Here is a 13,910-nt window from a genome sequence, read left to right on the forward strand (position 1 = left end):
AATTGTTTGCGTTACTCACCAACGGAACAGCTCTTCTTCCCTCCTTTGAGTTGCCTTTAAAATTATAATTAATGCTGGGTTTAAACGGACTTTTTATCAGATCAAATTTTATACTATCTGCTATCGGCTGTTGTGGGTTTACAAAATTAACCAAGTCGAATTTATGACGAAAAGTATCAACCTCAATGTTCGAAACATCCTGAATCCTGAGGCGACACCATTTCTAAAAAAAATAAGAAATCGACCAGACTTTTTGCATTAGTTTTACCTAATCCGGATTTACTGGAACTATTGCTTTTCTTGGAAACCTCAGTAGGTAACTCAGAACCAATACCACTGCTACTAGCTATACAATCATCCTTAACATTATTTGACTCTTTTTCATGAACCTTAGATATTAAAAATTTCCTATTTGCCGCAAATCTACAAAAAAACGGAATAAAAATAGACAATTGAGACGGATTTGTTTTATCTTAAGCTGTAATTATCCAGGGGGATTCGGTGGACCCTCCCTGACCCCCTTGCCGGCGGGCCTGGACCAAAGCAAAGATGTTGCTACAAGAACTTTCCGTAAAACAGCTCCGTGAACAATTAGAAGCCCGCGAGTTAGATGCCAGTCGGTCCAAGAAAGTGCTGCAAGCACGACTCGAGGAGGTCCTCAAGAAGAATGGAGATTTTTATATTGTTAAATATTATATCCAAAATCAAATTATAAGAAAAAAGAACAATTTTGTTGGATCGGTACTCCCCCCAGGTACCTTCGTCGATTGGATAAATATTACCTATAAATGACTTGAAAAACTATAAATCTGACTACTTAATAACACAAGCCATTTACTCAACACACACTACATAATATAACTTCCGCTAATAACTACCCCTGCGGATTTGGAAAATTACAAAATATTTTTTTATAAATTATTATAATTTTGAAAATTATTATATTATCTACCGAGCAAGCAACCAACATTACGCCACGAATCAAGCGTCACCTATTGATCGAAGGATGTTATGATTCCGTACAGTCTACTCTGAACTTCGCCTCATCTACTAGTTTGACAGTTCCCATCCCTAACCAAATATTTAACAATCTAAACATCCTAAACAATGGCCGCGTAGTGAATGAGTCTACTATCGATTTGAACTAAACGTCAGTGTTTTTGTGTGTTTTATAATGTAAATTTTCGTTTTTCTATAAAAAAATGTGGATCCCAACAAAAACCAAGAAATACGGAGTTGGTAAGTCCTTTTATACGTACTGTCAGTTACATTTCGCCTTGAATTTTATCATTCTTCTATAGATTATTTGCAAGGACTCTGATGTTTTTGCTATCAATTAGTGATTGTTTGGTTATAAATGAGAAATTAGATAATAGAACAATGAATAATATAATGAGGAATAGTCACTAAAATATATATACTGTATCTATATCACTCCAGCCTTTCGTACCTGTTATTTTTATTAAGAATTGTTTATACTATATTTTTTAAATGTTTATCTATTTGCGATAAACACATCGTTAATCTTTAAAAATTCGCAGATTTTTTCATTATTACGATTTACGATAAGATAGCAGGTTTATTGTTAGCCTTCTTGAGCGGTACACTGTTTTTAATATTACTTTTGATAGACTCTGCAGACTTCAACTTCCTGTCCTGTCCTTCCATCTCAATATTTAAAACTGTCGTTTCCTCTTTGATGCATGTTTGGAATGTATAATTAGAAAACATGTGTGTTAAGTTGAAGAAAATTATTTTACTTTGTGTGTATGATTCAATTATTTTAACTGGATTACCTTTACATAAAGTATTCAAAGAAAATTTAGTAAAATACACTCAACTTTTAGTTGAGAATACTGAATTCATATTTTCTTGATAATATTACTCAGGGTTGTAATGCCTTGATAAATACATGATTTACTTTAGAAATGTAAATTGTTTTAAATAATTTGTTTAAAAAATGAAGTACCTAGTGAATGTAAAAATTGATATGAATGTGATATTATTATTTATTTATTTAGATTTATATTTTGAAGTGAGTTGTTTACACTAAGGTGAAATTTATTATTTGTACCTATCTATTAGCATGTTACAGAAAACACATTAAATTAATGATGCACATCAATGGCTAAAGGTTCCAAACCAAGGCCAGAAAGCAAAACAAAAAAAAAAGAATGTGTGTGTACTTTGTATGAACGTAAGAAGTTATACTTCTATATATGATTTCAACAAAATCAATATATCTACTTTAAACAGTTTTTTTGTATTGTATTTAAATATTAAATTAATTTTAGAAAGAACTAAAAGAATACCAAAAAAAAATATGCATTGTCCGGGATTCGAACGTGGGACCTTCCGATCTCTAGGCGAATGCTCTATTGACAAGCTACTGAGGTTACCCTAACGTACGATTATTTCTCAGTCATAATAATGACAATCGCGGTGACACATAGATAATTGAATAAACATTTTCAATAATATTTATTACCGTACTCCCAAAGACACAAAAATTATAATAAATATATTTACTAAAAACACGAATATATTATTTTCACGCACACCTTAGTTGGGCTACATAATTTAAAAGATTTAGCGAATAACACCATACTGTCGTTGTGTGCATGCGCCGGGAATGTTAAAATTTAACCCTCAATCGCGCCTAAAGAAGTACAACTTCAAAAAATCTGTTTTTTGTTTTGTTTTCTGTTTGTTAAAAAAATCCATTTTTTTTTTGTTTTAATATGTCATCAAGGATGTAATGTCAGAAAATAATTTTTTAATTCTAGAATTATTTGTTTCCTTAATTACTTTTGAACAGTTCTGCAGTTGAACATAAAGCTGCCACTATAGTAGCAATATTAATTTTTTTTTATCAGTACAGATGTGCATTGTATACCATTGTTTAATTTTATTATCGGATTATAGTTGTAACACTGATCTCATTTTGCTTATAATTTGTAGTAATTAGTTTTGTATTACATATCGGGGATTTGTTTAGGGTTTGTTGTGGCGAATCAGACCTTAGAACTGGTAGGAAGGGGTAGTAGACTCTAAATATTTTAAATGAATTGTTCATATCCAAAAACCCCACATCCTAAATTTTCAGATATTAATTATGTCAAAATGTCTCTAAAACGTCTAATTAGAACTTCCAAAGAATCAACCTGCACAAAAATATTTTTCCTGTTGCAAAATTTTAACATCACCGCATTTTACGGATAAATCTAGATTGCAAAATAGTTCTGCAAAAAAGTATCACATTTGTCCTTGGTTCTCTTTTTAAAAGATAACTTCAAATTTTTCATAGTATACAGGGTGTTAAGTGATTTACAAATCACTTAAATAAAATGTGGCTCCTTACAGAGTTACTAATTCAAATATCTCGAAAAATAACTTTATCGTTATGAATCAAGAGTATATTGTTCACATAGAAACTATTGGAGAATAGAACAATTTTGGAAGGGTCTACTATGGATTTTCCCCTGTTGGACATCTCTGAAAGTAGCATGAAACGTTAATCTAACATAATTTAGTAGGGTGCGCAGTATCCATACTTCCTGCCATATATGACAAGTATGTGTCAAATGGTTTTAAAGTATTGGGTACAAATAGGTTTTAAATTCTTAAATAAAACATCCTGCAACTCAGTAAAAGGCCACATTTTATTTAAGTGGTTTTGGATAAATCCTAATATTTTGAGCTCAAAAATCTATAGTTAAAATATTTCCAATTATTAATGAAACACCCTGTATTTTCAAAAAAATGTTTAAAGTATTTGTCGATTTTTCATTAGACAATTTGTATAATTTGTATGATTAGAAAACATGTGTATTAAGTTGAAGAAAAATATTTTACTTTGTGTCTATGTTTCAATTATTATAACTTGTGTAACCTTTACATGAAGTACCTATTCAAAGAAAATTAGTGTATTTGAGAATACTGAATTCATATTTTCTTGATAATATTTTATTACTCAGTGTTGTAATGTCTATATTTTTACAGCCCATAATAAATTTACCTACCTACTTCAGAAGTCTAAATTATTTTAAATAATTTATTTAAAAAATGAAGTAGTGAATGTAATAGGTCTGGATCCCGCGTATGAAAAAAAAGTTGATTAATAGCAAGCTGAAAATTTGTTCATAGCTTAAGGGTGTCTAGTCGAATAAACTTTGATATGTGTGAACACTGGAACAGGGGTAGTTTTAATTGTGGAACAGGTTAAAAATTTGGAACGGTCACAGCACGAAAACGGCACATTTATTTTGTCCGACAGAACAGACTTAAACTCTTCGAACAGAGATTAAACTCTCATGCAAAAATCAGACTGCTATTTATCACCAAATGGGCGTTTTAATGAGTGGAACATGTAGAATATGTCAAATGACAGGAATTATGACAGGTAATAAATAGCAGTCTGATTTTTTTATGAGAGTTTAATCTCTGTTCAGAGAGTTTCAGTCTGTTCTGTCGGACAAAATAAATGTGCCGTTTTCGTGCTGTGACCGTTCCAAATTTTTAACCTGTTCCACAATTAAAACTACCCCTGTTTCAGTGTTCCCATATATCAAAGTTTATTCGACTAGACACCCTTAAGCTATTAACAAATTTTCAGCTTGCTATTAATCAACTTTTTTTTCATACGCGGGATCCAGACCTATAAAAGTTTATATGAATGCGATAATATTATTTATTTATTTAGATTTATATTTTGAAGTGAGTTGTTTACACTAAAGTGAAGGTTATTATTTGTGTCTATTAACATTACAGAAAACACATAGGTATTTAATTATTAATAATGCACATGAATGACTAAAGGTTCCAAACCAAGGCAAGAAAATAAAAGAAGAAAAGTCATTTTTTTTTGTTTTAAAATGTCATCAATGATGTATTTTTTGAACAGTTCTGCAATTTTACATAAACCGCCATAGTGATATTAAATATTTTTGTATAGTATCAGTCTACAGATATGCATTGCATGCCATTGTTTAATTTTATTATCCGATTATAGTTATAATTCTAATCTCACTGTGCTTATAATTTAATTTATCTTAAGATAATGTTACCATGTTTACTTTTGATGAGTAGTAATTGGTATTATACATGGTGTTTGGTAAAGAATGGGCCATACCTTAGATTCCTTAGCTTAAAATAGGTCCATTTAAGCTAACTTAGCTTAGTACAAAAGTTGATAATAACTGAAATACAGGGTGTCAAAGTTAAATTTTTATTTTATTTATTCTTGAATATTTCCTGACACAGGCATGAGCTAACAACACGAAATTTGGTAAGCGGGGGTTTTTTGAGATTAGAACCCTAAATTCGCCACCAAAAATGATGTATTACCTAGATGGCGCAACATACATCTTTCAGCGCTCATTTAATACGTTCAACTTTTTATCCCCCACTCTACATACTTTTTGAATCAAAACTTTTATTCTCTTAATATTTTTACTACATTCATCTCGCTGAACTCAACTGTTTTCGAGATAAACGCATTTTAAATCTGCGATACAACCAAATTTTTTGCATAATATTATTGTAGTTACACCCGAAAAATCAACTTGAAACCATAATAATAATTGTTCCAGTTCTCATTTTTGTCATTGCATCGCAAATTCCATTTAAAGAAATTTGCGATACATTTTTGGAAATTTTTATGGTTTTAAGTTATATTTTGGGTGTAACTACAATGATATTATTATGCAAAAAATTATGTTGCCTCGCAGACTTAAAATGCGTTTATCTCGAGAACAGTCGAGTTTAACGAGATGAATCTAGTATACCTTTTTTAACAGGTTGATTGCCGACTACCCCTATCGGAGTGTGCCGGCCTCCTTCGATATTGCCGGCTACTCCAATCGGAGTATAGGTCACATAATCGAAGTAAGACTCGCGGAGTAGCCGGCGTTACCGAAGGAGGTCGTTTTGTCCGTCGGCAATCAACCTGTTAAGCAAAAATATTAAGAAAATAAAAGTTTTGATTTAAAAAGTATGTAGAGAGTAATAAAAAAATGAATCTATTAAAATAAGCGCTGAAAGGCGTATGTCGCACCCTCTCGATAATACATAATTTTTGGTGGCGAATTTAGATTTCTTGTCCCAAAAAACCCCCGCTTACCAAATTTCGTGTTATTATCCCTTACCTGTTAGGAAATATTCAAGAATAAATAAAATAAAAGTTTAACTTTGACACCCTGTATTTCGGTTATTATCAACTTTCGTACTATAAATCGACCCATTTTAAGCTCAGGAATCTAAGGTTAAGCTATGTCCCATTCTTTACCAAACACCCTGTATGTATTTATCTGGCATTTGTTTAGGGTTTGTTATGGTAAAATCAGACCTTAGATTTCTTTAGAAATATATCTGGATTGCTGTTTACAACTAGAATTTAAGTATATGCTCCTGCTGATATAGTTTAGGAAAATTATGTAAAATTTTTTGTTATTGTACCCCTATTTTTCATCTGTTATTCTGAATATATCAAAGTATCATATTATTACAAAAAGAAGTAGAAATACAATTGTTCACCATTAAATTTTTTTATCAAAAGTTGCTTGTGCACTTCCTAAAACAATCCACATAAAAATCAAAAATCTGTAAAAAAAGTTATTTCCTATAAAATAATAAATTATATGTATGTTAACATAATGTAAAAATTTGGTATGAAATTTTTTACCTCGTATCTAAAACAACGGTGTAAAGAAAAGTGTGATAACTTTTTCTCATCTGGTCTAATAATTTTGCAATTCAGATGTGTCCAGAATTCCAGAATATTACAAAGATTTTTAAAACATTGCTGCATGGCAAATTCCTTGTTGGTTTTTTATTATATGTTGTTTTATACAGGGTGTCCCGAAAAGAATGGTCATAAATTATACCACAGATTCTGGGGTCAAAAATATGTTGATTGAACCTCACTTACCTATATACAATAGTGCACACAAAAAAAGTTACAGCCCTTTGAAGTTACAAAATGAAAATCGATTTTTTTTCATATATCGAAAACCCTTCGAGATTTTTCATTGAAAATGGACATGTGGCATTATTATGGCAGCAACATCTTAAAAAAAATTAAAGTGAAATTTGTGCACCCCATAAAAAATTTAAGGGGGTTTTGTTCCTTTAAACCCCCCCAAACTTTTGTGTACGTTCCAATTAAATTATTATTGTGACACCATTAGTTAAACAAAATGTTTTTAAAACTTTTTTGCCTCTTAGTACTTTTTTGATAAGCCAGTGTTTATCGACCTATTTTGAATATTTGTCGAATCCACCACATATTTGTATATTATGGTTAAGTACGATTATAGAGACCTGTTAATAATCTGAAAATGTATTTTATAATTTACATTTTTAGGTATATTTTGAAAAAGAAGCCATATCTCGATAAAAGGTGATTTGTCAAAAAAAGACTAAGAGGCAAAAAAGTTTTAAAAACACTGTGTTTAACTAATGGTACCACAATAATAGTGTAATTGGAACGTACACAAACATTTGAGGGGTTTAAAGGAACAAAACCCCCATAAAATTTTTATGTAAATATATTAAAAAGGAAGCCGCATCTCGATAAAAACTGGCTTATTGAAAAAATACTAAGAGTCAAAAAAGTTTTAAAAACATTTTGTTTAACTAATGATACCACAATAATGAATTAATTGGAACGTATACAAAAGTCTGGGGAGGTTTAAGGGAACAAAACCCCTATAAAATTTTTATGGAGTGGACAAACTTCACTATAATTTTGTTTTAAGATGTTACTGCCATAAGAATGATACATGTCAATTTTCAATAAAAAATCTCTAATAGTTTTCGATATATTGAAAAAAATCGATTTTCATTTTGTAACTTCAAAGGGCTGTAACTTTTTTTATGAGCACATTTGTACTAAGGTAAGTTAGGTTCAATCGAACTATTTTTGACCGCAGAATGTGTGGTATAATTTATGACCAATCTTTTCGGGACACCCTGTATAATTTTTTTATTTTTTTATGTTCAATTCAAACCTCCAAAAAATCACTACTTTTTTGGGGGTTTGAATAGTCAAAAACCTCCTAAAAATCCAGTTTTTGAATTTTTGAAGGTGGCGCACACCTTACGGAAAAATCTGAAAAAATAGACGTATAGTTTTTGATAAAATACGCAAAATGAAAAAAATTAGACCTGCAGCCATCTCCAAAAAAAGTTATACGCTTTTTATCAAAAAATAAAAAAATATGTTATGTACACTTAACCTGTGGGTCTGTAGAAAATAGACGTGATGTGTTTGTAAAAGCCTAAAATATGTGTGTGATTTTTTGAAATTTTCAAATTGATTGCAACCTACCTAAAAAAATAAAAACGAAAAATGACGTTTTTGGTGTAGAGGAAGTAGTAAGGGGCGGAGGGTTAAAATTGCGCTGAAGCTTATTTTTTAATCACAAAAAACTAAAAAAAAAATGAAAAAAAATAATACTGGGAGTGAGGGCATTTATCTTAATGGGGGCACCCTTTTCCAAGATTCCCAAAATCCTGCAAAATGTTGCAAATATCTATTTTTTACATTCCACTACTGATTTACGAATTAATTGCGTTATAAAAGTGATAATTATTTCAGATTGTCGACTGTGCGGTAATAGTAATCATCCGGTGAAGATATGCTCTTTTCCTGGAAATTTTTTAAATATTTATATTGAAATACATTTTTTTTAATAACAATGCTCAACGAGAATCTGAAGCTCATTAGATGATAACTACGTAAAAGTTTCCGTGATACACTATCTGTTATGTAACGATTTATTATTTATTAATGATTGTGACTACTATAGTGCAGTCACTGAAGGTTTTCACCTCCGATTTCGTTGAAGCTCCATCTATATTCATGAAAATTGGTGAGTATTTAGAGGATACCACGAGAAACAGAAGTGACATGGTACTAATTTGCGCTTTAACCCTGGGGGGATGCCACCCCTTGATGCCAAAATAAATAAGTTATTAAGGGGGAAGGGGGGTAACACTTATTCCAGCGCACTGTATGAAGTTATTAAAATAAATCAATACTTTTTGAGGTATTCAAGATCAAAGATTTTAATTTTTCGTGAAAAAATGCATGTTTTTACAAAACAGCTATTATGTATTACCAAAATTTTTAATTGTATATTTTTTCCGGCGAGTACTCATAGACCAGGGCGGATCTGTGAAAAAAACGTCTATTTTTGGATGTGCGAGGTGCCATTCGGATTTTTGCAGATAAAGTTAGGTGACAGCTTCAATAATAATAATTGACTTATGCTCCTTCTCAAATATGCCCGGAACATTAATAAAAAAATAAAATATATAAAAATTTCGAAAAACATCGATTTTTTCTACTTTCTTGGCTTATAACTTTAAAACGATTCATTTTGGAAAAAAGTATTGGGTAGTGAAATAAAGATAATTGAATTTTGTATCATATTTGTCCGGTTAAAAATGTCTTAAATTATTAACCTTTCTGCAAAATAGCAATAAATTCAAAATAAGGGGGCAAAATAAGCATATTATTATTCAATGTTTTTCAACCACTTTGGTTGCACTTAGAACCTTCGTAATTCGCTTAGAAAATTCTTACAACATACTTAAATCGTCTACCAAATTTCATTAAAAGCGACTTAATAGATTTTGCATAATTTTGCAATCTATTTTTTTTTAAGTTAAATTTTTTAAAAACTTTCTGAACAAAAAGTACACTATTTAGAAGTTTGCTATTTTTTTACATATAAAGAGGCGCTCTACCTATCTAATGCACTTTACAGAACTAAAATTGGGTTATTTAAGCGGCCTCAGCACTGTTTTCACAATTTTTTGGTTTATAAACAAATACAGTGAGGACGTTTGAGTTGGAATAAATTCATTTTTGAGTTATTTATCAAATAAACATTTTTTTCTGTTTTAGGACAACAGTAAAATGTATTTCGAATTAAATAAATTATTTACTTTCTTCTTTTTGTCTCAATTCATTAAAAAAAATTGGCCACCCTATATAAAAAATTATGTTAATGTCTATATTTAGTCCATTAAAATGTTACATTTTTTAGGCCGTACCTTGCATTTCTTAGAGGAGTCAATTTTATTTCTTTAATGTGTAGGGGGATCAGTAGAAGCTTAAGTTCAAGTTTTTGGGGTCGCCATCCTTGTCCCCCGGTCGCCATCTTGGAAATGGGGTGCAAAGGGGTTTCGCGCTATATCTCGTAAACTACCAACCCTACGGAAAATCTAATTAAACATAAAATGTAGCAAATTAAATTATCCACAATTTTGTTTCTATTACTTTTTATCGTCAAGTGACCAACAAAAAAGATATAACCAAAAATATGTAAATTTTTTTAACAAGTTTCCTTTTGGATGTTATAAATTTTTTTCAGTTCATTTTAAAATAAAATAACATTATAGTAATTTTGTAGAGGGTTTTTCAGCGAACAATTTTCACTATAAAGTTGTTTAATTCTATTTATTTATATAGGTTTTACAGCGCTCCAAACTTGACCAGATTCTCGAATGCTCATAGGGATACAATAAAAACAAAAGTTAGGCTTACTTTTCTATCTATATATTATTTTTTATTCATACAATTTATTATGATTTTAACATTCCTATGCTATTATTAATCTGTTTTTGAACTTTCTTCCCACTATAAAACTTATAACTCTAAGCATATATAGAAAAGACCCAAGAAGTTGTTTGAGGACAAATTCGCCGCTTCAGAAGAAGAATGACGCAACCGCAAAATGAAAAATTCTTAAGCAGAGCAAAAAAACGATTTTTGATATCAAAATCATAAAGTATGATAAAAATTAGCCATTCACCACACGGTGGTCAGGATCTCGAGATATAAGCGTTTTTTGGGGTGTGCCGCTTGTATATGAAGTAACATAACTTTTTTCCTATTATATATTTTGATTTAAAATTTTCCAAAAAACTTCTTCATGAACTATATTTTATTGTTGTGTCGGTTAAAATTATAAACTAAAAAGTTTGTCACTCAACTTTTTTAAGTAAACATGAAACTAACGAAATATGATGACAAAATGTTAATAAATTAACAACTCCTTTTTTAATGTGTTTAAACATTTGGAACAAATTTCATTGTTATCTACATACTTCAAAGATGACACAGTAAAATTTTTAAAAGGAAATATTTACAGCGACCAAAGATACAGCGAGGTAAATTTGAAAAATCATCAAAATTGATTTTTGGCATTTTTGTATAAAATTTATTTTTTTAACTTGTTCCACCAACTCTAGATAAAAATAAACTTCATATTCGGATTCAGCGACCTCGAAAACATAAAAATAGACCAAAATTGATCATTTACCTTAAATTTGATTTTCGTGGTTGGAATAACGGTTAATGCCGCTCGTCTAATATATAGATAGAAAAACATTATTTTTCTACGAGAATTCGAGAATCTGGTCAAGTTTGGAGCGCTGTAAAACCTAGATAATAAATAAAATTAAACAACTTTATAGTGAAAATTGTTTATTGAAAAATCCTTTACAAAATCGCTATGATGATATTTTATTGTGAAATGAACGTAAAAAAAGTTATAACCTCCAAAAGAAAATTTCTTACAAAATTTTCTCTTATTTTTATTTATAACTTTTTTGTTGGTCACTTTACGATAAAAAGTAATAGATATAAAATTGTAGAAAATTTAATTTGCTTCATTTTATGTGACATTAAATTTTCTGTAGGGTAGCTAGTTTACGAGATACAGCGCGAAAGCCCTTTGCACCTCTTTTTCCAAGATGGCGGCCGGGGGACAAGGGCCTCAACCCCAAAAACTTGAACTTAAGCTTCTACTGAACTCCCCTACACATTTAAAAAATAAAATTGACTCCTCTAAGAAATGCACACTAAATGTAACATTTCAATGGACTAATTAATGAATAGAGAATTGAACAACCTTTCGAATAAGCTAGCACACGACCCCTGTTCTCATTTAAAAAAGTTATCGATTACGTCATCACATCCAGATGGATGACGTCACTAGTATGATATATATGCCAGAAAATTATAATTTAAATATAAAAATCGACATGTTTCGGGATTTATCTCCAGAGTCGCGAGAAAATGAATTTATTTCAACTCAAACGTCCTCACTATATTTGTTTATAAGCCAAAAAATTGTTTATAACTTTAAAACAGTGCTGAGGCCGCTTAAATAATCCGATTTTAATTCTGTAAAGTGTATTAGATAGGTAGAGCGCCTATCTATGTAAAAAAATTTGCAAACTTCTAAATGGTCTACTTTTTGTTCAGAAAGTTTTTAAAAAATATAACTTTTTTAAAAAAATTTAGATTGCAAAATTATTATGCAAAATCTATTATATCGATTTTAATAAAATTTGGTGGACGGATTAAGTATGTTGTAAGAATTTTCTAAGCGAATTACGAAGGTTCTAAGTGCAATCAAAGTGGTTGAAAAACATTGAATAAAAACAGGCTTATTTTGCCCCCTTATTTTGTATTTATTGCTATTTTGCAATAATGGGTAATAATTTAAGACATTTTAAACCAGTCGTGTATCATACAAAATTCAATTATCTTTATTTTATTTCCCTACGACTTTGTTCCAAAATGAATCGTTCCAAATTGAATTGTTCCAAAATGAAAGTAGAAAATATTTTAATTTTTTTATTAATGTTCCGGGCATATTTGAGAAGGAACATAAGTCAATTATAATTACTGAAGTTGTCACTTAATTCTAACTGCAAAAATCCAAATGCCACCTCTCACATCCACCTCAAAACAGATCCGCCCTGGTCTATCAAATCTAAGTACATATTCAAGCTTAATAACGGGAAAACGATGCATTTTATTTAATATACTTATTAAACACTTCTCAAAGTACCCAGGAATACCTATCAAATGAGCTCCAGAAGAAATTGTTAGCATCAAAATTAACCAAGTGATGATGAAAATAAGACAACCTTTTCAAATTTTTTAGGAAAATGTGAAAAATAAAACATACATTATTTCTACAAAAATTAAAATTTATAGTAGATATAGACTTTCTTTATTTTAGCATAAGTAATGACCTCAAACATTTTGACCGGTTTAGAATGCATATTTTTGAAAAGAAAATAATTTTGTTTTTTAATTTTCGTAATTTTCTTTTTCTTTTGATTAATACATACGAGTAGCTCCAAACATACTCGATATGCATAGGAAATGATGCAGAACCAAAGTTTAGTTTTTTCTTTAACAACCATTTTACTTTTTTTATTACGAGTATTTTTGTAGGATAAAAAATAACCAAGAGATAGAAACGTTTACGCCTTAAGCGAGAACCATGTAACTGAAACCTTTTAACCTGTTATCTTTAAAAAAATAAGGGATTTAAAAGATTAATTTTAATACGTTTTTATAGCCATTGAAATTACTTTCAAGTGGTTTTTAGTTGAACTTGATATCGTAAAATTAATGGAGTTATTAACAAAAAACAATAATATTTTTTTGGGAAAACTTTTGGAGCCTAAATTTTAATGCTATCAACTTCTTCGGGAGCTCATTTGCTAGATATTTCTGAGTATTTTGATAAATGTTTAGTAAGTACATAATATATATGTTATAAAATGCTCCGTTTTCCCGTTATTAAGCTTGAATACTTACATTTGAGTATTCGCGGAAGAAAATATACATTCAATTATGGTAGGGGAGCCCAAGCGGAGATTTTTGCAGTTACTCGAGCGCGTCAGATTATTACATGGGGAGAAACGTTGTACCCTGTAAATGTACCTTTACCATATATTGGCTTTTAATGCAGGGGAGTTTATTAAGGGGGTGGCCGAAAAAAAATATATCCTTAGAAAAACTCGAAATCGTCAGATTAAGATAAGGTAAGTTAAGTACATGCAAAACAGTGTATATTTCAAAATCTAACGATTTG

The 13,910-nt window shown here is 30.1% G+C and overlaps 1 protein-coding gene across 2 annotated transcripts in view; it reads left to right on the forward strand.

The window, feature by feature from the left end:
- Positions 1 to 1,023: 1,023 nt before the first annotated feature.
- LOC114336054 (dedicator of cytokinesis protein 3) overlaps positions 1,024 to 13,910 on the forward strand; it is a 403,673-nt gene continuing 390,786 nt past the window's right edge. For both annotated transcript variants that reach the window (XM_050659323.1, XM_050659324.1), the window contains exon 1: positions 1,024 to 1,239. In XM_050659323.1, the coding sequence (XP_050515280.1) occupies positions 1,203 to 1,239 (37 nt within the window). In that variant the 5' untranslated portion in view covers positions 1,024 to 1,202. The remainder of the gene's footprint in view (positions 1,240 to 13,910) is intronic.

Source organism: Diabrotica virgifera, chromosome 8 (genome assembly GCF_917563875.1).
Source record: "Diabrotica virgifera virgifera chromosome 8, PGI_DIABVI_V3a".
Taxonomy (NCBI): Eukaryota; Metazoa; Arthropoda; class Insecta; order Coleoptera; family Chrysomelidae; genus Diabrotica; species Diabrotica virgifera.